The following is a 26,821-nucleotide window of genomic DNA, read 5'->3' as shown; positions in this document are numbered from 1 at the left end:
TGCATTTTGTGCGTATTTATATAGCCAGAGTTTGAATAAAGATTCGTTTTATTTCTTAACAGGAATCGTGGAGCTATGGATTTTAAGGTTGTTTTGATATTGTTTGTTTCCGTCTTGCTTTACCGAAATGTTTCTGCCATTTCAACCACTTGTCCATCACCGGCCCAAAGCTCAAGCGACGTCATGACACTCAAAGGAGAGGTATAACAACACGTATTTTGCCTGAAGGCAAATCGGCGCTTTCGTGTTTGAAAAGCTGTTTAAGTATTTTATGTAATTAAAACTACATTGTTGCCAATATAATGTCTGTATTTTATATGCTTTGACTTCTGTATTCAATGATTCTCATAATTTAGTATATAGTGCATATACACATACATGTAGTTCTGTATCGGCCCGTTACAGCTACTCATATAAGAAAGTGTAAACAAACGGTCGCTTATTGGTTTCGTTTATAAACTTTATACCAAGTGATGCTCAAGCTTTTAAAATATGTGACTTCATTCTGGGTTCGTAACTTATTGGTTAAAGTAAAGTGAATTTGATTAAACAGTTCAATATTTTTTCGTGGCCCACTTTTGTAGCTACTACTCTGCGTAGCACCTAATATGATCTTTTAATTCTAGACAAGAAATGAATGCTACGTGTACGTTACGAAAGCAATTTCACAAGACGAAGCTATTGATGACTGTAGATCGGGATATAAGGGATTCCTGGCTCGAGTTAGAACGCGTAACGAGTTGGCTATGGTGGTGTCTACACTACAGGGTGTTCATAGGGACCATATATGGGTGGATATTAAGTACAATACTGTAACTCGCAACACTACGTGGTCAGACGGGACTTCTGTTGGTAAGTAATTGAATGAAAATCTAGTATAGTGGGTAAGATGGGGAAAGGTTTTCATTCTTTGTAATCGTCCCATTTGGCATATTTAACAAAGATTGTTCACAGAATTATTTTTTCCGTGGCCCGCGACTCTGAAATGGCGTTGTTATTTGTTTAAAACACGATCAGAAAATTTACACGATCAGAAAAAACAGTTTATTTTCAAAATCCCTCAAATAGCAAAGACTGCTATTCCATCTCTAATGTTCCTGTTTCGCTTGTATCTGCGAACTATATGCTTATATGTGTTCAAGAATCTATCTTGTTTTTCTTATTTATAATGGTTAAGATATAGCGTTATACGAAACTTCAATTTTGACCTTCGTAGTGGAAGTTTATTTTATTGAAATCGTGCTTCATGTACAAAGTGATAGTTTATAAGTGACCGTGACGTCATATATATGTCGGTGTAAGTTCGTACACGATGACGTCATCAATTTCCTAATAAATAAGTTCATGACCTCATATACGAAATATGATGTTCTACTAAAACAAGTAGCTCTATATATGACGATAGGAACTTTAATATTATGAGAAACACCGCTTTGACCTTTAAACCTAAAGTTAAATAGGGAAAACGTACGACTGCAACGCGAGGCAATACTTTTGACATGTTAGTTTAAACTGAAATACTATGTTTAAACTGTTTTTTCACACTAGACCATGGTCTATATATTAAGTTTTAAAAATTAATTTCCTAAATCTTTAGTTTTTTAATACACGAAAAAAGTCGAAAACACGAGCACTAATATATTGCATTCTGTTATTGTATTCTAACTTGTTCTAAGCTTTATTTTTCAAAAACATTTTCTAATTTCGCGATGTTTATGAAAAGGAAACGAAATGATGAGACAGAAAGTGACGTCCACTTCAACTACGAAATGTGGAGCACTGAAGAACCAGGGAACAGGGGTTACAAGATACGAAACGTGGGAAACTATATCATGTGTTTTGTATAACGGATACATATGCCAAACGCCTGCAAGTACGTACAGTAAAGAGTGATGCAGAGCGCCTATTTATGTTGTAGTTATTCATACGGTATTTGTGTGGTGTTTTGACGGGCAGACATAATTATTTTTAATACAGCATATTAGCTAATACAACAAAACAAAAACTTAATTAGTTTTAAATGACAAGTTGCATTGATTCTTCTACTCCCATATAGAACTTATATATAGTGGGCTGTGATCTTGACTTCTTACAGTTTGTGTTGTACTTAAAACATTGAAGTTTAGCTTGTTTCACTCTAACTGCATTCTTAACATTTAGTCGTAATCGACGAAGCAAACTGTGGAAACAGATCCTTTGTCTACGGAGGATCCTGTTATGCTCTCACCAATACAGTGGCTACGTATACCGGATCACAACAAATTTGTAAAGACCTTGGCGGAGAAATGGCGACCATGTCGACGCAGGAAATTATTGTCGCTACAACAAATTACCTCAATTTACATCAAAGCTTGCTGGACAAGATCTGGGTCCGCAGCGTGAGGCAAGACACTCTTGGGACGACTGTTGGCTCAAAGGTAGGCGTATAATGGGTTACAAAACACACGTCCCGGCCTCCGAGGCGGGGACATTGTTGGTGTTTCACGATATTGGTTTTGCATATTTTAAATATCTGAAGGATTAAAACCTATAAGTCGATTTATTATTTATGGGGCAGATTTACGTATGACACTACCCATATGTTTTCCCAGTACCCACCGGTTAACACGCAGTACATTTCGAACAACCTGGGCATGCTGATTACTCGAGCTACGACCAGTAACCGATTATTGGACGCTGTCACAACTTGGTTCTGGAGACAAAACAACGACCAAATTACCACGGCGCTCACTTTGTGTAAAATATTACCAGGGGTCCTACCTTCTAACGGTTAGTATACAAGCATGCTTATTTGTTCGGACCTTTGAAATACACAAACTACAACACATGTCAGCTTGGTACTTGTTCTCGATTTATCAGTGTATTTCTGAAATGGTTTATTTGTGTAATAGGCCGATCCTGGCCTAAATTCATGGTCTCTCTTCACGTTGTGTGAGACTTTACGCACGATAATAAAATTAGAAACGACAAAAGAGAATGTTTTAAGCTGTTGAAGGCAGGACGTCCACAGACGTACAGAGTAAAACTGTATTTTGATAACACCTAATAAAATTAAACCTTAGTTCCGCAAACGACTGCGACGAACGAAGTGACAGCAACCACAACAGCTTTACCTCCAACAACAACTGGCGTTAGCAGCACAATATTAACTGCAGGTACGTTTGACATTCTAGCTCATAACTTTTAGGTCACAATAACTTCCCAAACTGGGGTTCGCATTTGTGCGGAATGAGACACCAGTACAATTATCCCTCCTTGTGTACTAAGAAACTCACGAATCAAAAAAGGGTAAACAAATATCCTAATATTGTTTTCAGTTCTGGTTGTAACCTTTTTCCTGGTACTGTGTGTGCTGGTTTTGTTATTTTGCTGGAAGAGAACGGATTGCTTTCAAGCTTTACTGCGAAGGCGGAAAGGGTTCGTCTTAAGATTGTGCTTGATTAGTAGAATTAGCGTTAAAATTTCCCTTAAATGAAACAGGCATTCAAGAGAAAAGGCTCTTATAGCGTCCAGGCAAATAAGCGGAAGAGAATCGGTTCAGAATGCACATGGAAACCTTTTACCAGGTATGTGTAAGTTAGCTTTACGCAACCAATACTGTATAACCGTATCTTATAATGTATTACTAATCTGTATATTTCCGCCTACTAAAGAGTCTATAGTATAGCACAGTGTTCTAATAATACGAGCTACTTTGTATGTGAAAACGTGGTAGTATCCGCAACAAAATTTGTATATCTTCTGCAGCCACGCAGCGAAGTGACAGCGTACACAATACTGGCCAAACTACGAATAATGTGACTTATGATTCAAACCCATACAATCAGGTATGAATCGTTTATACTTTCACAAATCACTCTGGCACGCGTGTCAGTCTTCAGTGTTATATTGTATAGTTGTTTCAGATATCAAATGACGTTTCGTCAGAAGCTTTATATGCCAGTATAGACCATGTTACCCCATACGCGGTGTCGAACGGTAAGTTGCAACTACTAAAAACTAACGATGGTTTAAGTTTTTCTGCATCATTTCAATCAACTATAGCCACATTCTTGTGTTCAAGAGATTGTATCAAAGTTAGGTTCAGCTAAAATTAAATCGGTTTATTGTGAATACAGTGCACCACGCAACGTATGCAGAGATTGATAACCCACTTGTCTTTACTTCAACTGGACAACCGAGAAGAACAAACAGTAAGTTTGCCATTAACGTATGACAGAATAAAATGACATTTATAAATGTTTCAACACAATCAATATACTTAGATGGATGACAAACCTATACTATAATAATCAAAGAAATTTAATACTTTAATTCCAGCTGTTGGGGCAAAAGCAAGACCACGGCTGCACGCAGAGGCAAAATCACCTGAGAATAGTCACGGAAATCGATCGCAATCTGCACATGGTAGACTAAGGGCCCATACACACCATGGCGAGGTATATATTACTATATTAATCAATGCGATAAAAGCTATAATTGTTTAACATTTTCAGAGTTCAGACAGTAAAGGATATCTTAGACCTTCTTGCTGTTCGCCCGGGCTGCCCTCTGTACAATACGCCCAGTTAAACTTAGCAGCTGATGAAGAAGAACAAGTCAACTACGCGAGATTAATGTTAACCGATGAAGATGATTCGTATAAACAACAATTACTTGACTCAGATCCGACAGCACACGATGCTACATCGTGTCCCACCTCGCCTACTTTAAACTTGTCTAGTCCAAGACTAAATATTGGCTCAACAAAGAAAAGTACTACTTCAGATGCCGATTCGGGTTTGGCAGAAGACGGAGTTCTATCTCCGACACAAGACCCTGTTTGAAATTTTAGGATATGCTTATGATTGTAGCCGACCGTGATATACGCAAATGCATCTTACAGCCATTTTAGTATTATTTTGTACATTTAAAGCGTATTACTGTAGTATGTGCTATAAGGATTTATAAAATAAAATGTCGTGTCAAATAAAAATCATTTTTTTGTTAGACACCTTACATTTCCCCACGCGAACACGATAAACAAAACAGCTCCCCAATGGCTAGCATTGTTTCGCATACTGTTTTCTATGACGTTGCTAGTAGTAACGTAAAGCTATCCTCGCGGTCAAAAATTTAAGTTTGTTTACGTTTTTTAAGTCCATCTTTTGACCAGTTTGGTTAAATTAAGTGATTATTAAACCAAATTTTGGCAAAATAACAACACCAATAATTTAATACTCTGATTTTCGACCAATTGATAAGACATTTTGGTTAGTAATTCTTGTTTTATTAGACAAAAAACAGAATACAAAAGTGTTGGATTTATGCCTTTAGTAGTTTACAAATATAAGTTTAATGTAACGACCCACTAGAGTGACAGTCTCCACAACAATATTCTATGGAAAGTCAAGCAAGAGCAAAGAGGTGCGTATATGATTGTGGTAAACGGAATCACATGTCTTACTCCAGCCCTACAGTGCTGAGTGCTCTCTTATATAAATTATCACACATAAAAATGAAAAAATCACGAAAACATAATCACCACAAAGTTAAATATGTGATAACTTATAAGCAAGCACAAGGAGTAGGGTATAAAATAGAAACCAGTGCTATAATGATTGTTCTGTCCTGTAACGCAAGGATAAACAAGTTACATGTTTTACAGAGCTGCTTCCTTGGTGGGAAGTGTGGCTTCTGTGGACAGCAAAGGGAAACCAAGAAATTTTCCAATATGGCCAGAGTTCTTAGAAAGTGATATCAATGCAGAGAAATGGGTTAGATATGTTTAACTTTATAACTAACTAAATTACCCAAAAACCTCATCAATTCTTAGCAAAGTTATGTTATGTTTTTTATCAATGTCTGAATAATATCAATTGGCCTATACAAAAACAACTAAACTAAACTTAATATTAATATTAAACAAGACCCAGTTATACTAAAAGTTTAAATCACAATACATAACAGCAAATAAATATATTTGATGATAAAGATTTATTTTTAAGGAGGGAGTTACAAAGGGTAAGGAGAAAGGAAAAAGTCCAAGTTTACAATTCTTTGAAGATCCAGAAGGAAGATTAGATTTGCCAACCTCCCTTGCTGTAGAAAATTGGAAACGACCACAGGTAATATTTATGATGCATTATAACAGCGGGTCCCAAATTCAATGTGTTTGTGAACATGTTTAGTTTGCTACCGTGAATGAATTTCAATTGTGTATTCTTAAATAAGCAACTTTAGAAGCCATGACACAGGTGTCCTGATACAATTTTTACTCAACCGGTAAATTTAGAAACAATGAACATTTTTTAATGAAACTTTGAATGTAGTATAGAAAGTGACATTGTTTTACAACATTATATAGTAATAGTATGAAGAAGATGCATAATTGCAAACATCTTTATAGTTTCAATTATATTTAGGATTTCATGCTGGGTAAGATTCCTGTTGTTGTTGAAAATGAATCCGAGTTTAATCTTCTTCAATACAATGAACATATCTGCCATAGCCAGGTAAATATAATAATGACATTTGTAAGTTTGGTGGAAAGCCAAATGTAACATATTGCAAATGAATGAATGTGGCTTATTTATCATCACTTGGAAAGACTGCTGGTTACAAGGCTAGCACATTAACTATACAGACTTGCTGTGCAATACTTTTTATAACACAAAGGTACCGGGTTCAAAGTACACAGCTGCATGTAAAGAGTGTACACGTATTTGGTTAAGTTCACAACACTAGATGCAGTTCACAATAAACCATCTATGTTATAAAACGGTAGAACAACAACAGTGCTTTAAAATATGCAGCTGATGCGATCCATCATAACACAAGTTACAGCTCTTTGGGAGATGAACAACAACAATGTTCCTGACAGTCACCATTCAAGGTAAACTGCTACAAACCTAAAACCAAATGTAGGAATGATATAAAAACTCTTGCATACTTAGTTCAAATCTTGGCACTGGCATAATTGTTTGCATTTAAAAAAAAATCTCATGGTATATATTTTAGTGTTATCACGTTTTCTGTATACAGTGTTGATGGTGATCCAGGGTGGAGTCCTTGGGAACATATTTACTCTCTATGTAAAGCAACCAAAGGTCACATTCCACTTTATAATCAATATGGGAAGTATGTGGTTCGTCTATTTTGGATGGTAAGTGTCTTCTTTGCACATAAGTATAGAGATTTTTGTATTTGTAATAAGATAGTACTATATAATATGTTCTCTACATTTTGTTAGCTAGATGGGCATTGGGCCAACTCTGGTCTAAATTGCATTTCCCTGACAAGATTCCATGTAAGACCTTATCTAAAAAAACCAAAGGGTCAGTTTTGGGAATGACCATTACTGGGTTAAAAGAGTTAGCAAAAGAGATAAGACATTTGTGCGCCCCATTTAATTTATGATTTATAAAGGAATTTACCATTACACAACATTTTTAGGGACATTGGAGGAAGATAGTGGTTGATGACCAGATGCCATTTGATGCGAACGACCAACTGCTTCTACCAATCACAACATCCAACCATGAGCTGTGGCCACTGCTTCTCACTAAAGCACTTGTGAAGATTGCTGCTATTGAGTAAGTGAGAAACATATGACAATAAACACATGATTGATATGTGTGGTCCAAAATAAAACATGGTTTGATGTAATAAACCTTTATACAATATTCAAGGATAAATATAATGAAGAGAAATCATAGCTATCTTGCCAAGTTCTGACTCTTAATCACAGTCAAATATATTCCAACACAAGTAAATCTTATTTCAGTTATGTCTGCAATAATGATGCTTCAGAAATTGGAGATTTCTATGTGATACATGCACTGACAGGCTGGATACCTGAAGTCATTCCTATAAAGTAAGTGATGGCTTTATGTTGTGATATGTAGTGTAAAAAGTTTATAAAAATCCTTTAAAACATATAGATGCTGTTTGTGATAAGGGTGTTTTTTTTTTCTGTAGACAGAGTCCTTCAGAAAATATCTGGGAATTTTTAAAGCAGAGTTTACCCCAATGGACGTTGCCAGAAACCAATCCTGCAGAAGAGTAAGTAACTAAATTTATGTTTAACCATATAGTGTATTCATTGCCTCAGTTAATGGAAAACAGGCGTTACAGATAAAACATGTACTGGCTGTAATGTATCATATTCTCACAGAACGAACTGAATAACTTGTGTATTTTTCAGTGAAAATAAAACTTCATCTGCAAGTTCCAAGAGAGAGAATGTGCCTGCACCAACCAACAGTGCAAGTCATAAGGAGAAAGGAAGTGGCAAAGGTGAGTTAAATAATGCCCACCACTCTATATAGGTGTAGCGACCACGCTTATTTTCTTCCAACTAAATGTAAATATGTTTTTGACTGTAAGCGTGTTTTACAGCAACACAACAACAACAACAACTGTTGTTTTGTCGCTATATCCTGTCTTTTCGTTTAAAATATTTCTAAGTCTTCGCTACCGTAATCGAAGAGACGAATAAAGTCATTATTATTGTTATTATATCATGGGAATCAGATTTAGGAAAACCTTTTTCTTTTCAAACTAGATTCAAAATCGAGAGAAGGAAAAAAGAGAGATGACAAGGAAAAAAGCAAATCTGGTTCTCATTCTGGTAGACCAATCTCTGCTAATTCTGCTGGTAAGAAAAGGCCTATCAAGATTTTAAACTCTATTTGTATGGAAACGAATATTTAACTGTGCTTATCCGTTTCCAAGTTCTCATTCTTGTACATTAATGTAAATATATATTTTTCCTCGCTATACCAAAGAAACAAGTAAAATATTTGTATGTTGTTGTTAAATACCATTTACACCAATACTATTGCATTACATTTCAGCCAAATCTGCCATGGAAGATGATCCATCTGTTGCTAAAACCCCAGAGATGGTTGTGTTTGCTTCGTTTAACTCTTCATGTGATTCACCCACCTCACTTACTGAGCTACGACAGATGGTTAGTGTGAATTGGTGTTTATGGAATATTCTGTGGTTTGTAGTCAAGTGCCGTATATACCAGACACACATGGTGTATTTATACCCGAAAATGCTCATTGTGGAGTTTTTGTGTGTCTTGATATACATGGTGTATTCCTACACCTTATGCTCACTGAGGGGTTATAACATTGTTGCATTCTTATACATAATACACCTACGATGTATCCTTACACCTCATGCTCACTTTCAAGTATAAGATTTCTTCATATACACAAATACACCAAACCAGTAAGATATTCGTGCCCACTGCTAATATCTAAGATTAAAATATATTCTTACAGGCGGACATAAGCCAAAAACTGAGAAAAGTTGGTTTGTCGTATCTTCATTCCCACTCAGTGTATGTAAAACAAAGTCGATCTTGTCCATTAGTAGCGACACCACCTGAAGTTCCCATCCCAAAGTGGAAACTTATCCGACCAAAGAAAACATTTGTGACGCCACATGACCAACCAAAACGTAAGAGGATTAGGAGAATTTGAAATGGAAACTATTTCGTTTAACTTAAACCTTGAAGAAGAAGTATCACAATGCATACTGTGACGCTAAATGTTGACAAATTTAAATATGTATTCTGTTCTATATAAGTGGGGTCCTACAGCAAGCTATTTTAGTGAACTGTTGGTCAATTATCCGTATACAGTGTAAACACTATAACTTATCTGTGTTTGTCGTTTTTTTTTAATCTGTTGTGTTTGGTTGGGCTTCGTTTAATTATCCCAATACAGTGTAAAAACTGTCGCCTTCTGTTTTGTAGCAAAGGAAAAAGCCCCGGATCCAGAAATGTGGCTCAACATATCTACAGCACTCTTAGGCCACACTATCCGTCCTTTACCAGTAGATACTACAACATCTCGTCCACATTCAAGAGTGTCTTCCCCACTCACAGAGATCAATGAAAGAGGCAAAAATATAAGGTGAGAAAAAGTGTCGAAATAACTGTCAATAGAATAAGTAATGGTGCAGTTTTACAATCTATTCTATTACCAAGGTTTTCTCAAAACTCCATGCACAATGGTGAGTCAGAATCTGCTTCTCCAAGAGAAGGTAAGGTTTTTGTCAATATTTCGACGAACTAATATATTAGAAACCCTAAGTGGGCATGAATTTATAAAGCAAGTGCACATACGCAATTAAGATCATTGTGTTTTAATTCTAAACTGTATTGTGTTTTAATTCTAAGCTATTTTTCAATCCACTATTAAAACCATAGTTATATATGTTTGTACAGATGGTACAGAGAATAAATCAAACGTAAATTCACCGGAAAATGTTGAAGGCAATGCAGAAGATCAAATGTCTGAGGTAAGAATGGTTTTGCGATGTGCATTAGGAAATATACTATTGGTTGAATACCGTGGGTTGGGAAATTATCTATATTTTCTTCTTGTAAGAAGAAAATTAAGTTCTGCAGCTGAGTAGACTTCTGGTTGTCTTGATAGTTCTGCAGATACTTCATAACTCCATTTCTCATGTCTCTAGTCAAAGTATAAAAGATAGACATTGCCATAATAAATATTGTATTGGAGCAACATACTTCCAGTGTTCAATATCTGTCTTATTATAGTTCCTTTTACATCTCAGGGTAATGAATCTACTGACCAACCAGCGAAGCCTGTAGCAGAACAAAGTACTTGGATTCATTTCTACGACTTTTGTCAATGCTTTAAGTGGGTGATTGTTCTAACTTGTTGATGAAACAGTACAACCAACCTTAGTAATGGCCATGAAATTACAGAAATGCTTGTGAAGACATAGAGTAATAATTAAACACATGTATTGTTATTTCCAATATTTTCTTGTTGCACAAGAATAAAAATGATAATAATGTGCGATGCTTTAAACTTAACAATATCCATAGGAATGTCATTCTTTTTTGCTACTAACTACAGAAAAATATTTTTCATATCATTTTCTATTTCATGTTGGTGAGGTCCTAGTCAAAGACCTTGAATTTTGGCCAGATTTGGCCCCAGCCTTTTATGCCCACATCACATTTAAAACCAGCTTCAATTACATCCAGAGATCTAACAATCTTCCACAAGACATCAACATACACATACAACCACACTGTGACTGAACTCAAACCAGCAGCACTTAATGCTGGCGCTGGAGCCAACACTGGGGGTAGTAGCAGCAAGAAAGGCTCAGCCCAGCTCACTCAAGCTTCATCAAACACAAATGTTTTAAAATCTGGGTTGCCAAGTGCCATAACACCCAAGTCTTATGAGGTGGGTGGGTGGGTGTATGAACAAGCATAGCTTTATTAAGCATTTAAAGTCAGTTGTGGTCATATTTTTACATAAGTTTGGTTTTCTTACATTCACAAAACACAACTCTGCTTTTTACTTTTGGTAACCAAAACAATTTTGTTTGATAAAACCGAAGCGCTTTAAGCCTACCAACATTCTACCGTTTCTCAAATCAATTTCTAAGCATGTGTTTCAACTACAGGGTTACCCTATTGAAGACAGAGTACCAAGTTTTCTGTTTGTGGATAGTTTAAAACAGATACAACTGATAATCAACTACTCTGTATTGCCAAGATGGGCAGGACTTGAAGAGAAAAGAATGTCAGATCGCGAGTCGATAGCTGATGCTTCTGATGGTAAATACATTGTGTTTATATACCAAAAATGTATTCGTCAGCAACTCTGACAGTATACATCAGTTCTGACCATAAATACATGTTTCTATAAAAACTTTTTGCCAGTAATTTCCGTTTAAATTTATATGTTATAGTCGTATTAGAAAAGGTTAATGTTTGTAATGTAATAATGTAGTGCCATGAACTGGTCGATACTACCTAAGTATAACTTTATGACTAAGCATGTTCTAATGTCTGATAGTTCACTGCTTGATTTACTTTCAGCGCCAAGTGTGAAGCAGGATAACCAGAGTTGCAACTCAGGTTTGTTAGTTGCTGAACCTTATTCTTGGAAGACTCTGATCAAAGGACAACCAGTTATCAGGATCCGCACAACAGGTTAGAATTAGGATCCTATTAAGTTGAATGTGGTGGAAAAGTTGTCTGTAAGCCTAAGCTAAAGAATCTCCAATTTCCCAGGCTATCATGGCGTTGGAATTGTAAACATATGGGAATAACATTTTTGAATCCATTTTGTGTTGAAACAATTTGTACCCAAAATATTCTTCCACTCAATTCAAGCACCATATGTATCAAACAACCCATGGTTACAAAGATAGTTTAACAGTTTTGTTCACATTGTTTCTTAGGAACAAAAGCAGCTTGTGTGTCTCTACCACCAGGAAGACATGTTTTACAACTTACATTCAATTCTCCGCTTGGATTTCACCTTACTGTGTGTTCCAATACCAAGTTTACATACGGAGATGAAGAAACAGTGATGGTGCCATTACAAAATGTAAGTTTCGGGTATTTTAGGGACCAGAATTTAACAATAGCGGGTATTATTTATGTCGTTGAAGTGTAACAAATCCACAAATTTCTAATTCAAACACTGTTTGTTATACTTTAACATTACTAAATCTTGTTATCATGACCAAAGAGACAAAATAAATTTAATCTGTTTATTTTAAAATGTAAGTTTATCATAAATATGCCCCTGTAAGCTTACAGAAGATTATCTTAAGGGCTCTCAGCTCCAAGATTAAGAAACACACAAACTTATGCCAAACATGTTTGTAATATTTGTTCACACTTTTCACAGGAGAGTTGTAGGTTTGTGGCAGTTGCTGATAATATAATGACCGCTCTTGGAAAATGCATTGAAAGTTTTGGAAACACTGAGAATTGGTTAAAAGCAAGACAAGAGCTCCATAATGCTCATATGCCGTATACTGCTAAGAATACGAAGCAACTTAAAGAGCATTACAAGGTATATATAAGAACTCAGTTTTACGACATGTGTGATGAAAGAAATATAGTTGAATTTATAATAAAGCTAACACATAATGCTGTGAACTGTTAGCATTGGTAATGTTACACATATACAACTCAGTAGTTTACACAGTTCATTTATACAGACAGGATCTTCCCAGCACCAGTAAACAGATACAAAAACAATGCCATACAAAGCTTTTTCTTTGTTTCAGGCTTGGAAATCAGCTCTCTACCAAACATTCTCTAGCGTTTCTGAAAACAAAATTCCAGACCTTGACTTTGTGTTTCGATGCTTTACACTGGACTGTGAGTTTGACTCACTGCAAGGCGATGCTAAAGGTAAATAAGGTGCCTCATTTTTGCACCACCTGTGTATAAAAAGACAGCCATATCTCTTTAGCATGCTCCATGTGTAGAAACGCTCCTCCAATGTGTTTGCCCTGATACCTTGCCCACATAGGTGTATTAATACTAAGGTTTGTAAAAGGGTACATATGTTATAGGATTGACCAGGAGGTGTCTAAATACACTTTGTGTCTGGTGTATAAGAAGGTATATACATATCAGCACTATCGCGCATAGTGTGTATGAGGTGCCTGAACACACTATGTTATTTGGTGTATAAGAAGGTATAAACATATCCTCATCATAGTGCAGAAGGATGCACGAGTAAACATTCTCTTTTCCAGCTTCTCCTGAAGTCCCGGAAGTATGGAAGAGCAAATCTGCCTCCCCATTGGAAGAGGATGCGGTCACCACCCTCCAGAAGCACTGGAAGTCATTATATGTGAGAAGAATAAGAAGAGGACACAAAGATGATACTTCAGAGGAGCACACATCGGTCAAAGAAGGGTTAACCATTATATGGACAGGAATGCTGGCTGATATACAAGCTCAAGGCTTATCTTTGTTGAGGTAAGTCATCAATCAAAAAGATTTTGTGTTGTAGGGAAAGCTGTATCATACATCATGGTGAGTAAGAAGACATTGTAATGTAACTTAATAGTGATCTGTATAAACACATCATACATGTCCGGTACTTGTGTGTGTTAGAATACTCCCAAGTTATAACTCAACATTGAAAATGTTATATAAACACGCTATGTGTATCTTGTCAAAAGAAGATCGTATACCTTTAACAAAAGCATGAGGAGCATGAACATAATGATGTGTCATGAGTTCAATTGAAGACATCAATGTTATCAACAGACACCAAGCATATGATCCTTTAAGTCAATATAGTAATATACATATTGTGTTTGAAACATGAAGGTCAATGATGGATGAAAACAGTGAAATAATGAAGAATTATTCGTTTAATGACGATGAATGGAACAGGATTTGTCTGGCTGATTACCAAGGAACTTATCCTGACCAACCAGCCAAAACATGGTTTGTCGTATTCAGGCAAGTTAACAACACTAACAAAAACTTTAATATTTCTTCTATAAAAATATGTAAGCAGGAAGTTCGGCATTTCCTTTATTTTCAAATATGAAACTTATAATTATGTTTCTACTATTCATGTGTTGTAGTAACAAGAGTCATTGTATCTTCTCTTTAAAGTTTAGATATCTGTGGTGGTGTAAAATATAAACAAAAAATCATTTGATAAAATTGTTATTTTTACAGAGAAGTGTTTTACGTTGAAAGTGATGTGCTCTGCGTGCCAAAGTTGTTCATACCAGCGGTGCCTACATGCGTTTTGCGCATTGTGGACAACGATACTGGCAGCGAGATCAAGAGAGTTTTCCAGAAAGTAGAACCTCATGTTTATAGGAAGAATAAGGTTGGTGCAGTTATTAACAAGTTCACTTCACTTACCTAGCATATTCCATAACTCATAAGAGGGCACGAGGTGAATAAAACAGATGTGTGTTATTACAGCGGTCAGTGTTCCACCACACAAGAATAAATAAGTTATACAATCATTCCTGCTAATCATTAGCGGCATCAAGATAGCTTTCTGTGGTAGTTTATGCTGCGTTATATGGCAAATGCCCAATGTTAAATACAACACCATACTTTCAATACACTTACTATGTATTGTTACATCCATATAGCGAGGTTATACCTTCATGGTCGAGGCCCGTACCTTGGATCTTCCACTAACAACAGGGAAATGGAGAATGAAACTTATCGGATCCAGAAAGCCACTTCCATCTCCATTCTCTGGGCAGATCAACAGCCAGTTCAATGTGAAAGAAATAAGGGATTACTACATACCAAACAAACTGAATATCCTTCTAAGGTGGTTTACTAGTGTAGTTATAATAATAAGAATACAGATATGGAAGGCCATAATAACTAAAGTTGTTGTGTGTGTTAACATCCTTATAAAAAGCACAATTTGTTCTCCCTAAAAAAGCTTGAGATTGAATGTCACAGTTGTTAGAGTACTTGCTTTGTTACAAAACCATTTTAGGGGTGCTGTTATTGTCGGTGTATGTGTTTTTACACAAGACACTTAAATAATTGGTTCAACCCAGTGGTCAACATTGGATTGTCAAACTGGTTAGTCATGCTCTGCAAGAAATTAGCATTTGGTTTGGACACCTAATATTAAACTACAGATAGAATAATTCCAATTATTTAAAGATACCACATGGAAGTATCAGCAAATCACATTGGAAGTGTTCAACTGGAGACTTCAAAACCAGATGTCTACATCAAGCTTCAGGTATTTTACTTATTTTTCCTAGATTGCAACCAACCTAATTTGTGAAACTTCTGTGAAGGTCTTGGACAATGAAGAGGAAGTTATATCAGTGAGTGGGAAGGGACATTGCGTGATACCGGCGTTTTATTTCATCACCAACAATGTGGTTGAAGGTATGTGGCATAGAAGTTCTTGTAACATTGGTTGTCTGGCATGGCATGTTGTTAAATATCACCAATATTAAAAACATAGATTGCAAAAAGTGATTTAATTCAACTGTTACACAACCATTGAGCTTTATACAACCCACCTTTGATTTAAGTTTAGCATGTTTATAGTTGTCTTTTAAGTATGTATCAGAGTTACATAAGCGTTTGATGACGGAATTTAAGTAGTGTCAATTCTTATGACCTTTAGCTTAGAATATCATATCCTACTATTTCTACTAAATGTAACATTTTACACAGTTATCCAAGAACCTTTGTTGAACAAGTTGCCACAAGCAAGCAAACAGAATGTTCAAGTTTCAGACAAAAAGAGGGGAGGTTCAGCAAAAAGCAAAGATGGAAAACATTCACCAGTAAATTAATTTTATTCAGACTTGGACTAGATTGCAAGGATTAGAACCTTGAAACTATATACTTTTATAATTGTACAAAACATCAGGATCAAGTTTTTTGAAATGCTTTCCTAACAAAAATCAAGTCTGACGAATTTTATTCTGTGAGATACATGATTTACCTAATCATCTGTCTGTCATTTAAATAGAAATATAGAATCATTCAAAACACACATCCACCACAAATTCACTCTTCTAATTGCTTTTTTGTAGAAAGATGTTCGTAAAGAAGTTGAGTTAAAGCCACAAGTTATGAAACCCGAAATATTTGAAGATCCAACTATTGTAGGTTTACTTGTTAATAATTTATGTTATTTTGTTTATAATTTGAAGTTTGGGAACAGTTGGTGCTTTTGTGCTCACTAATAAGCTGCCCAAAGCCCCAAAGCACAGGTCACAATAAAATTATTCTGCAAAAATACAGACAAGCACCATGTACAGTGTTTATCAACACACTCATGGTATAAAATCTTCAACTGCCCAAGATAACTAAATAATTGTCCTTTAGAGGTAAAGAGTTGACCTAATTATTGCAGAAACATCACTACACCATACAAGCATTGGTTGAACACAATAGTTGGCCACTGTCTGAAACCCAGCTTGGTTTTGTACAAAAACTTCGTGATCAGGAAAAGGAAGAATTGAAGGCTTTTTCAGGTTTGTACATTAACCATGAAAAAACTTGTTCAGTATTTTACACACAACTTAAAATATCCACCAAGGGTCTGTAAACATTTTAAAATATTTGTCAAATTTAACAGCAGGCTGTAAAAGTCGCTTGCCTTGGTCAGTTTAGGATTTTTCACAAAAGCTAACTTTCATGCTCTTTCAGTCCCGAAAGATCGTCCTACATCGGGAAACAAAGGAACAGATCGTCAATCAGGAGGAGGAAGCAAACCTGCTGCTGAAAAGTCCAAGAAGGGAGGCAAGGGATCAGATAAAGGAGGAAAAGATAAAAAGATTCCAGATAAAGATTCGCGCCCTCCATCTCAGGTAGATATAGAAATCTTATAAAATTACTGCCTTTAATGGGGATAAAACATTTAAGATTCCTGTGACAAGTTAAGACCTGAGTTTATGGCCAGAGTTGACTCATTACCTACAATGCAGGGGAGGCAAGGATAGTAAGTCTATGAATTACATCTAATTTGTTAGTTGTAATATTTATTGAATAATGCAGTACAGAACATTTCAGGGTAGGCCTGCCTATCTTGGCGTCTATGAACATAGAACTCTGAATTTACATACGGCGTTTTTCTTATACAGAACACCTATGATGGAACACAAGCTTTCTGGGCTCTCCGGTTTGTCAGCAACCAAGAACAAGCAGAAGAGGTGACATTGAAGCGCGATAATCAACGACAAGAGGAGATTCGTGCGATGAAGTTGGCTTGGGAGGCTGCTGAACCTGGGAGAGCAGTGAAGGTAAATTGGTAGTGGTTTGCAACATTAGAAGGTCAATGGTTCAAGTCTCCTTGTCGCTATGAGAGCACTTAGGTTCTGTAGTTCAACTGGTACTGCTGTCAATAACTATGAGAACACCACAAGGTTGGGTGTTAGAGTATCACAGTATGGGAACAGATCACACTAAGTTTAAATATCCCTGCATCTTTATAGATGGAACTAATTAATGTAATTTGTTTCAGGCAATGCAATCACGTCTATCATACCTAAGCAAGCTGAAACCACAAGAGCCACCAGGTAATTACCCGCAAATATATAAGTGGCAACTCTGAAGTAAGCACAAGGTGTATAAAACCAAACCCCCATGTTATAATAACAGTGTTTTCCGACCATTCTTCACGAAACAAAACACTGTATAAACCCTGTCATTGCCCTGCCACGGAAGGATAAATAAGTTACATTAATCTATACTTTTGGGAATCTTTCCAAGTAAACATCATTATTTCTCCAGCTCCTGAGGAGAATGCAGAAGTAAATGAAGATGGAGAACCAATAGAAGTTCCCCCTCCTCTTCCACCTCCCAAGAATCCAATTGTGGACATCTCTAGCTTTTACAGGTAAAACAAAAATATTTGGATAAACATTTTTGACCGCTACAAACTTGTTGGTCCCACGGTGGTGGTGTATACTAGTGCCATCTTGTTTCGAGGCAAAATTAAGTTCAAACTGGTCTAGTTGCAAAATAAAGCAAACCAGTGGTTGTTAGTTTTGGCTTCTTCAATAGACTTTTTTAACAAAGTATGTGCAGTTTCTATCGGAATAATCTGAGACAAAACCTTGAAGTTAAAACGTTCTGATTTCTGAACACAAGAGAGTTTAGGACTTTGGTTAAAAATCCAAAAATTTTAGACCAAAAGATTCAACTTCATCAAGAAAATATTTCGACAAACTCAAACTGGAGGAGAAACAGAATTTGAAATTGAGCGAGCAGATTCGTCGCCACCAGGAAGCGAGAAAGAGGTCACTCGCTTTCCGGGACGAAAATCGGAATTTCAGATTACGATCAAAGGAGCAGCAGATAGAGGCTTGTCATGAAATGCAGGTGTGGTGAGGTTTTGGTGCTTCTTATGGATAAATGTCATATGTGTGAAATATAAAGGGACAAGTTATAAAACCTTGCCTATTATGTTTCACTGTCGCTTTCACCTGCAAAAAAAACAGTTTAGAAAACAGTTTTGTGCAGCTTACGTTAAAGGATACTCACTTTTTACATGAAGATAGAACTTTTTTTTCATGAAGACAGAACAATTTTATATGAGTACTTCTTATTATTTTCACTGTACTGCTTGTTTGTGGAAAATAAACAGCAAAAAAAACACTGATCTATAATGTTTATTCCAGGAACAGTTGGATAAAAGCAGAGCACGTTTGTTGCAGCCAAGAGAGGATTACCGGCAGCACTTACTTGATGAGAAGAGAGCAAAAGAAGAAGAGTTAAATGAAATCGCTGCCGCCTCTCTCCCCCCCAGCCCAGACGGCAAACGAAAAAGTGCAGGAAAAAAGAAATAAAATTCGGAACGACATAAAATAAAGGATGTACAGACACAGTAGTTCATTTTTACGCTCTTTTTCAGCCTTGTTGTACAGTGCATGTGTTTATATGATTTGTGAAGAAACTATTGTCGGTTACATCTGATACCACCTCTTGTTTTTGTACTTGTGCATGACCTATACAAATAAAGATAGATATTTATTTAAATGAAAATTTTATTATTCGCAAAAGCCTAATATTAGGCTATTAATACAAATCCATATAGTTTCAACATAGCACAGTTGCACAAGTACCCTTATACACCACACACAGTTGCTTTATTACTGTTAATAATTATTTATCTTGGTGACTTTACTTGAATGACCTATACCACTGGGTTGGACAAGTTAAAATGCAAGAACCAAAGTACAAACAAAAACACTAAAAAAAAATCAGAAACAAATTGGTCTCACCTCATTAGAAACAGCTGCAAACCTGCTTGCAGAATCTACAAGTTTCTGTGACTTTTCCTCAAGTTCACCAAGTCTTTGCCCTCGCTCCAAAACCTTGTTCTTAAGTTGGTGGAACTCAGAACCTACATTACCGTGTCGGAAACCTTCAAAACTAGAACCACCGGTCCCTGGGATGTATTTTGCTATGGCTTTCGTTTTGCCATTGACACCTTCGCCAACTAAAATGTGTAGAAAAAATTGTTTTATATTGGGCGATTATCTTCAATGGTTTATCAGTACTCTTTATGCTTACTGTAAAGTTATACCATTGTGTTTTACATTAGACACTCTGGTAAATTTAAACACCACATGCTCACTGTGTTTTAGAACCAATGCCAGGCTTCACACAACAAAAAACTCACATAAATTTTCACGATCAATGCTTGTATAACCTCCACCAAACAATCCTTTAAAAAACCCGGTAGTTGGTTTTTCTATATCTTCACAAGGTACAAACAAGTGACCAACCATCTCCTGAACATTCTCATGAATTCCCTGAAATTTAAAGTAAATACCCAATGATAAGTGCTATGTTAAGAGCCCCATACAAGTATGTAAGGTGAATGATATGTAATCCAATCAGATATGTTATTTTCTTACGAGTCACCTATCACAGCTTAAAAAAAACCATTGGATATATTACTGTGATGCACTACTAATAACAATTGGACTGTGGACATTGGTTTGATGATACAAGTACAGTGTATGCTATAAAAAGTGAGCTTTATACTGTTTTATGCATAGTGTTGCCCTAGGTGCGTCACCGCAATGCAATACCGCCAGAAACTTACTAAACATCAACATAATAGTGTGAATAATCTTTTAGTGGTATAAAATATTTGTGTATTTCCTCACGTTTCGTACATTCTTTATACCAGAGCCGCTAAAAGATTTTTTACATTATGCCTGGTAGCAGAAATAATAGAAGAAAATATAATATTGGCAATTTGTTATTACCAGCTTACCACATAATAAGCGATACGTTGTAACTCAGTTGGGTTTGGCAGAAACATTGCTTGCCCATCACTTGTGAAAGAGAATGTATGAGCTATCCTGTCATCATTGGGAGGCAGGTATGGCACATTAAGAAGCAAATTTAAACTGAAAAAAATATATTTTAAAATTAAACTAAAAAAAAACTTTTTTTTTATTTTTTAAAAATTTTTGGCATGTTAAAGAAAATTAAAAATGTGTATGTAGGTAAAGATGTTTAAATGTGATCTAAGAGCACCAGTAAATGAAACAGCTTATAATAAAATGATAAAAACATTGGATAAAACGTTTCTTCAGCAATATAAACTGTATCAAATATAATATTGGTATACTGTATTGCCAATTATGTCCATACTAAGATATATGTGTTTGGCACTACAGTATGCCGATATAAATCTTTTTGTATTGGCTTTTCCTGTAACAATTTTTTCCCATTACCTGGGCAGTCCTAGCACCACAATATGACCACTAGAGGTGTAACCAGCAGCACATGTTCCGTTAATTAAAGTATCAACAGAAGAATGAATGAACTGTCCGCATTCAATGGGAAGTTCAAACACATGAACGCATGATAAACTTGGGAGAGTAAAAATCTGAACAAAAAACAACAAGATATGATTAAAAAGACAATAAAAATGTTTAATAAGTTTTATTTTTACGATATAATATTTTTTAAATAATTTATCACATGAATACAGCACGCTCGGTGTATAAAAAGAAAAGGAAAAAAAAAGTTTATTACTGTTGTTAATAGGTGCATAATAAACAATGCATTCTATATTAGTGAGGTATCATGGCGAGCCTCAGCAGGGGGCATAGGGTTTGTGCCTTGGTTCCCCATCACACTGGGATAGGGTGTAAGGTAGGAACAGGATAGAATAAAAATCTGTAACGAAATACTACCTTAACTTGTCGTTCCGATGTTACCATCATGAAATGAATATCACGTGATATTTCACCATCATGATCAGTCACATGATCTTTTTCCTGGAAAATGTATCGTTAACTAATTGTAGGTGGAAGCTTGAGTGACATATATATGTTTGCTACATTCATGAGAGAAAATTTAAACTTTAAAGAAAAATACCTCAACAGATGTTTGTGGTGTCCATGTATACATATGGTCAGTAACGACTTGTCCAGTTGAGTTGATAAATAAACAAGACACTAAAGCACCATGCAACTGTAATAAGGTACCTGAAATAAAGGTTTTACAGCACAGGGTTGAATACCATGTCGTAATGTTTTGCACAATGGTTGAACATAGGCAACTAACATGGGTATTTACAGTATGCAGCCCTCCCCCTGAAATAGGTATGATACTCTATCTAAGTGGATAGGCTTGGTATACATAACGATAAGTAAACTTTAGGTACTGCATCAATTAAACAGGTAATAACATATTAAAATGCTGGAAAAATGGCACGAATCTTGTAGGATTGCGAAAGAACGTTGGAAATATACTACGATTTGTATCAGATAAGCCGTTAAAGGAATATTAACATTATACCTGGTAGCAGAATTAACAGAACACATATTAGTTGTTTAAAATAGAGGGTTTTTAACTAATGATATAGAACCTACCACTTAGAGAGCTTGTGACACGATTTGAAGCTCGATTTTCGTGATTGGATTGATTGAATATTATGCTGAATAAACATCCACTTTGGGTTCCCACCCACATACATGGGACCGTGGTGTTGCTGTCTGCAGGGTGAGGTATTGTTAGTAGGGGTTGGGGTTCAGGTACCAGTGAAGGGAGTTATTTACAAACAAAATTTGAAAAAAGTTAACTTTGTAAAAATGGATAGATAATTTAAATAATTTTGTTGCATATTAAAACTGTAAATTTTTCCAATAAAAAATGAAAAAATATTAACTTGGGTTTAAAAATTTACCCAAAACAGTAAAAATTCCTCAATAGCTTAAAAAAGAATAATTTGTTAAAACATGAACTTACGTTTCTTGATGTTAGTGCATGAGAAGCAAAGATAAGTGACGGCTTCATTAGATCGGCCGTGGTCGGATTCCGTTGAGCTTGATGCTCTGCTTAACATATGGTCTGCCAGGGAAGATAGGGACAAGTTATAACATTAAAAATATAGCAGAAATAAAAAATTCCAATGATCACAAAATAAGTTTGGTGGAATGTGGAATTTATTGGTTTGTGTAAATTAGAGTTGCTTCATTGGAATTATAAAACAGTTTTTCCAAAGAGTCGCAAGCCAATGCTATGTCAAGTTAATATCTCTTTTGGTTAAGCATACAAAACATATTATAAACACTATTTAACCAATGGATAGGCTTTATGCAAAACTTTCCGAAAACCTGTAGAAATGAAGAAAAAAAAAACAGTAAATTCTCACCATCTGAACTCTCCATGCTTCCAATAGATTTCTCCAAACTCAGCGAAGTATTTTTCTTCGATATTTTGATGTAACGCTTACTTTTACTCGGCATTGCTGACGGGGCGCTATCAGAATTCAACGAATCTTCTTTTTCTATTCCGTTTAAAGTTGTTTGAATGGAATAAAATGAAAATGATAAGATTTTCAGTGTGTGTTAGACACATGGGGCTAAAGTAGTGAAATTTCGGTGTTAAGAGACATTTTAGTTTGGAGAAATTATATATTTTTATGCTATATGGGTAAGCTCACATGGCAGGGACCATGGATGTTGCTACTTGAAGTATTTCCTTTGAATTATACAGAATGCACCAGCATGAAAAAGGTTTTATAATGTTGAAGACAAATTTTCATTAAAACAAGTATGTTATAAAACACAGTAGGATAACTGGGACCAACCTAACTGTGATTTAGAGAAACTGTGGTCAGTTGAAAGTGCAGAAGGAGAGGTGTCAGTTAAACCTGGAATAAAGATGATGGTATTATATATACATTAGATGGTGAAGATTACATGGTATATATATATATGGATGAGGCCTTACAGTGGTGTACAGCAGTGTACCTTGGGATTGGCACATTACCCCAAACATTCAGTGTGACCAATATATATACTTTAATGATTGGTGTAATTACATACGCTTGCATAAGCCTTCAGTAACTTAAACCTAATTTATTGTTAATACACTTTCATGTTTGTTTATGATTTCCAAAAACTTGTTATGGTTAAACATAGGACAGAATTAGATTTTCCAAAGCAAGCCTGTTCACCTTGTAACTTGAGTTTAGATGAAGAATGCATTTTCCCATCAATAGACATTAATATGTTGTTTGTGTTCATATTAAATAAGCAAGTCTTCTGTGTTATATCTATCACAGAAAGTGATGCTATTGTACCAATTGAAATACTGCAAAGAAAATATGATATTTAAGCATTAGAACACTTGTTGTGAAAAACTGTGTAGATTTTATTTCACTGCTCTTGCTACCAGGCATAATGTAACATATGATTTGGCTCCCTTTGTGTAAAATGGTAATTTTATTATTCCACGTTTTTATATTCCATACGGCAATACTCGTTTAGAGTAGTTTTCTTGGCTAAAAAAATAATGCTTTTAAATTGAAAAAGAAAATTTATATATTGTCTAACATTTAACCGAGTATTTATATGTATTAATATAATTATATGTATTTATAGTATACAAGTGATATGTATTAATACAATTGTATATACAGTAGGATGGGGGGGATGGGACACTTTTTAACTCTATTTTCTTGTCCCATTTAGTGGTAAACAAAGAATTCAAAGAAATATAAAACTATATCAGGATCTCTGGATATGATGTACTAAAGGTGTCCCATCTTCCCCCACCCTACTATACAATTGATATGTTTTATATGTATTTATACAATGTATTTATGCACTGCTGCTATTAACTTACAGATTATTTGAAGTGCTTAAAGATATGAATATAGAGATAGGAGATATTGTACCATCATCGGTGAACATACAAATGAAATCAGATTGAAAACCAGGACTTTGTCGGAAGTTTCCACTTTTAGATCTGAATAAAAGGTGGGGGTTTAATAGTTGTTTGGTTAAAAAAGCATTGGATAGTAACAAAAATGTTAAAAAATAAAAAAAATAATAATTATGTTGAGTATTTGACTAACATTAGTGGTATAATTGTAGTTTAATAGTTTAAATGTAAATAAAATGATTTTTAAATGCCTTAAAACAAATCAAAAACTTTTGTCATAACACATTAAATAAAATGAACATGTAATTAAGCTTAACTAACCTGAGTCGTGACTTTTGAACAACATGGTTTTCATTTTCAGCAGTAGTGGTTGTCGTTGTAGCGCTAGGTGCTGTTACCTGCTGATTATTTTGGATAATCAATTTGCATAATAATAAATAATGAGCTATGTTCGAGCAAGTAAAAATTGCGGAAAATTTGGTAATCAATTATACTTAAAAATAATGGCATCTAAATAAACACCAGAAATGAACAAACAAATATAACTTTATAGTAAAAGCATCTTAAAAACCAAAAAATTATGAAAAAACATCAATAGGAAAATTACTGACAAAAACAAAAGTGGTGGAAAATTGGAAAAAAATATGAATGTTAGATTTGTAACAACATTGATTTTGTTGCGCCTGATATCTGGCATAATGTGAATAATCTTTCAGCAGTTTATCTGGTATAAAACATGTTGTATTTCTAAAAACATGGTGTATTTCTAAAAACATGGTGTATTTCTAAAAACATGGTGTATTTCTAAAAACATGGTATATTTCTAAAACCATGGTATATTTTTACAAAACATGGTGTATCTGCCACCCAGCAAGACTATATCAGGGAATGTAACAACATTTTCTTACCGTATAATAAGAGCTAGTTTGTGTCAAGTCTTCATTACTGGATGCTTCTCCATGCAATCCAACCAAGTTAGATACATGGTTGTGGTCGGGAGCAGGAGGTACCAACATGCCAATCTCATCCATCACATTGATTGACAGCGTCTGTCGAAAAGTGAAGTGTAAAGTTAAAGATTACATTTTATGATTTTTTACCACACATAAATCCAGTAAAAAAAATTATATTTGAAAATATTGTTTTTAAAGTTAAATGTTAGCACAAGTGACAATTTATTGGTTGAACTTTTTATTTGACATTTTTTTCCAAATTAGTTTTTACCCGTAGCCTGTTTTATTGACTGCCGTTTAATTGCTAGTTCCCTTTTCTTTGTTGTTAATTAGTTTGACCTTTAAAAAAATAAAATGACATCACCTATGTTTCCTTAACATTAGCCTATCTGTGTAGTGAGGTTCAAAACTAGCTTGACAACATCGAATTCTTGCTTTTTATAAATTTGTAGTTTTACACAGAAGCAACCGGGATGTCGATCTTGTAAAATTTCAGTCATTAAATCAATTTCTTTCATAATTCATGGAATTAAGAGAAAAACAGAGGGACGTTGGTACGATGCAGACTTTAAAGTGTGAATAAAAACTAGGGAAGTTCAAAGTAGTAACAGCTGTAACATTAAAAATATTTCTGCACAAAAAGAGTTATCTCTATTTATGTGGGTGAGGTCCTGCAGCGTAGCAGGGCACGCCAAGATTTGATGAAAAATTATGTAAAAAATAATCATGTAATAAAGGGTGGAACTAGAAGAGTAATATGACCAAATCTCAAAACAGTTTTGCTTATTAAATAATTACAGTCGAAATAAAACATACGCTGAAAAATAATTGCATTTCAAGTGCTGGTTATAAAATTAAACAAAACTGTTCATTAAAACGGGCTGCTAATAGTATGTGATATCTGGAGTGTTATAAACCTGATAAATGTCCAATCTACTAAAATAAACGGTAATAAAATGACACTCAGTTTAGCGTTGGACGTCTATGCACTATAAAAAGGTTAAATTAACATGTTCAAAGTTATATATATAGTTATTACTTACGCAGATTTCTGTGTGTATCTCTGAAGAGTGAAGTTTGTATATAATGAGCGTTGAACTGATGTTAGCCGTCACCAGTGTTCGTGTGTGAGGGCAAAGAGCAATGTTGGTGATCCTGTATGCCTCGTCCTCCTCTTCAGTGGTGGAGGACTCCCTGGAGGAGCGATGGAAGATCTTGTAGGTCCGGAGTTTGTAGATAGGCTTTAAGTTACCTGGTATACCATGGAATATTATTAAAGGGCTATTCAAACATTTTTGTCTAGGTGGTAAATTTTTGGCATATGCCAGTAAATTAAAATGGTCATAGGTCAGTATACTTAGGCAGAAATACCGAATTTATTGCTGGCAATCCTTATTAACTCTTAATA

At 35.1% G+C, this 26,821-nt stretch overlaps 3 protein-coding genes across 4 annotated transcripts in view; 2 read left to right on the top strand and 1 right to left on the bottom strand.

Moving 5' to 3' along the window:
- Nucleotides 1-41: 41 nt before the first annotated feature.
- On the top strand, nucleotides 42-4,975 carry LOC100184215. 2 transcript variants are annotated; one of them, XM_002124471.5, is made up of 13 exons: nucleotides 42-201; nucleotides 627-852; nucleotides 1,724-1,873; nucleotides 2,161-2,417; nucleotides 2,592-2,769; nucleotides 3,063-3,155; nucleotides 3,318-3,417; nucleotides 3,481-3,566; nucleotides 3,748-3,827; nucleotides 3,906-3,978; nucleotides 4,119-4,193; nucleotides 4,321-4,439; nucleotides 4,497-4,975. In XM_002124471.5, the coding sequence occupies exons 1-13, from the start codon at nucleotides 76-78 to the stop codon at nucleotides 4,824-4,826; spliced, it is 1,893 nt and encodes a 630-aa protein (XP_002124507.3). In that variant the 5' UTR covers nucleotides 42-75; the 3' UTR covers nucleotides 4,827-4,975. The 2 variants fall into 2 exon arrangements, with proteins under 2 accessions (XP_002124507.3, XP_018669902.1); XM_018814357.2 differs by having other exon boundaries at nucleotides 3,897-3,978.
- Nucleotides 4,976-5,263: 288 nt separating this feature from the next.
- On the top strand, nucleotides 5,264-19,306 carry LOC100181831 (androglobin). The gene is made up of 38 exons (XM_002124539.4): nucleotides 5,264-5,406; nucleotides 5,648-5,756; nucleotides 5,988-6,107; nucleotides 6,405-6,494; nucleotides 6,795-6,874; nucleotides 7,024-7,144; nucleotides 7,435-7,574; nucleotides 7,766-7,855; nucleotides 7,960-8,043; nucleotides 8,186-8,277; nucleotides 8,546-8,638; nucleotides 8,838-8,953; nucleotides 9,276-9,453; nucleotides 9,752-9,911; nucleotides 9,986-10,041; nucleotides 10,226-10,299; nucleotides 10,579-10,664; nucleotides 11,018-11,225; nucleotides 11,449-11,602; nucleotides 11,867-11,980; nucleotides 12,232-12,380; nucleotides 12,687-12,854; nucleotides 13,072-13,198; nucleotides 13,549-13,774; nucleotides 14,132-14,266; nucleotides 14,492-14,648; nucleotides 14,923-15,110; nucleotides 15,458-15,539; nucleotides 15,598-15,691; nucleotides 15,986-16,098; nucleotides 16,351-16,422; nucleotides 16,674-16,794; nucleotides 16,970-17,130; nucleotides 17,404-17,562; nucleotides 17,784-17,838; nucleotides 18,053-18,158; nucleotides 18,451-18,643; nucleotides 18,943-19,306. The coding sequence occupies exons 1-38, from the start codon at nucleotides 5,381-5,383 to the stop codon at nucleotides 19,108-19,110; spliced, it is 4,665 nt and encodes a 1,554-aa protein (XP_002124575.1). The 5' UTR covers nucleotides 5,264-5,380; the 3' UTR covers nucleotides 19,111-19,306.
- Nucleotides 18,916-26,821, bottom strand: part of LOC100177182 (syntaxin-binding protein 5-like) — a 17,242-nt gene continuing 9,336 nt past the window's right edge. The window contains 16 exon segments of the mRNA XM_002127773.3: nucleotides 18,916-19,269; nucleotides 19,546-19,763; nucleotides 19,947-20,079; nucleotides 20,550-20,685; nucleotides 21,016-21,170; nucleotides 21,481-21,564; nucleotides 21,665-21,774; nucleotides 22,162-22,284; nucleotides 22,538-22,639; nucleotides 22,944-23,078; nucleotides 23,382-23,444; nucleotides 23,751-23,887; nucleotides 24,422-24,544; nucleotides 24,782-24,858; nucleotides 25,369-25,509; nucleotides 26,457-26,665. Coding sequence (XP_002127809.3) covers nucleotides 19,228-19,269; nucleotides 19,546-19,763; nucleotides 19,947-20,079; nucleotides 20,550-20,685; nucleotides 21,016-21,170; nucleotides 21,481-21,564; nucleotides 21,665-21,774; nucleotides 22,162-22,284; nucleotides 22,538-22,639; nucleotides 22,944-23,078; nucleotides 23,382-23,444; nucleotides 23,751-23,887; nucleotides 24,422-24,544; nucleotides 24,782-24,858; nucleotides 25,369-25,509; nucleotides 26,457-26,665 — 1,988 coding nt within the window. The 3' untranslated portion in view covers nucleotides 18,916-19,227.

This window comes from Ciona intestinalis, chromosome 12 (genome assembly GCF_000224145.3).
Source record: "Ciona intestinalis chromosome 12, KH, whole genome shotgun sequence".
Lineage (NCBI taxonomy): Eukaryota > Metazoa > Chordata > Ascidiacea > Phlebobranchia > Cionidae > Ciona > Ciona intestinalis.
This window is presented reverse-complemented; position numbering and strand designations above follow the sequence as displayed.

Bases quoted from the DNA above. Each gene is read 5' to 3' on its own strand.
- LOC100184215 (XM_018814357.2), top strand. From the start codon at position 76: ATGGATTTTAAGGTTGTTTTGATATTGTTTGTTTCCGTCTTGCTTTAC. The intron at 4,194-4,320 runs GTAAGTTTGCCA...CTTTAATTCCAG, and splicing joins ACAACCGAGAAGAACAAACA to CTGTTGGGGCAAAAGCAAGA. The intron at 4,440-4,496 runs GTATATATTACT...TAACATTTTCAG, and splicing joins CCCATACACACCATGGCGAG to AGTTCAGACAGTAAAGGATA.
- LOC100181831 (XM_002124539.4), top strand. From the start codon at position 5,381: ATGGAAAGTCAAGCAAGAGCAAAGAG. The intron at 9,912-9,985 runs GTGAGAAAAAGT...TCTATTACCAAG, and splicing joins GAAAGAGGCAAAAATATAAG to GTTTTCTCAAAACTCCATGC. The intron at 18,159-18,450 runs GTAAAACAAAAA...CAAAAATTTTAG, and splicing joins GACATCTCTAGCTTTTACAG to ACCAAAAGATTCAACTTCAT.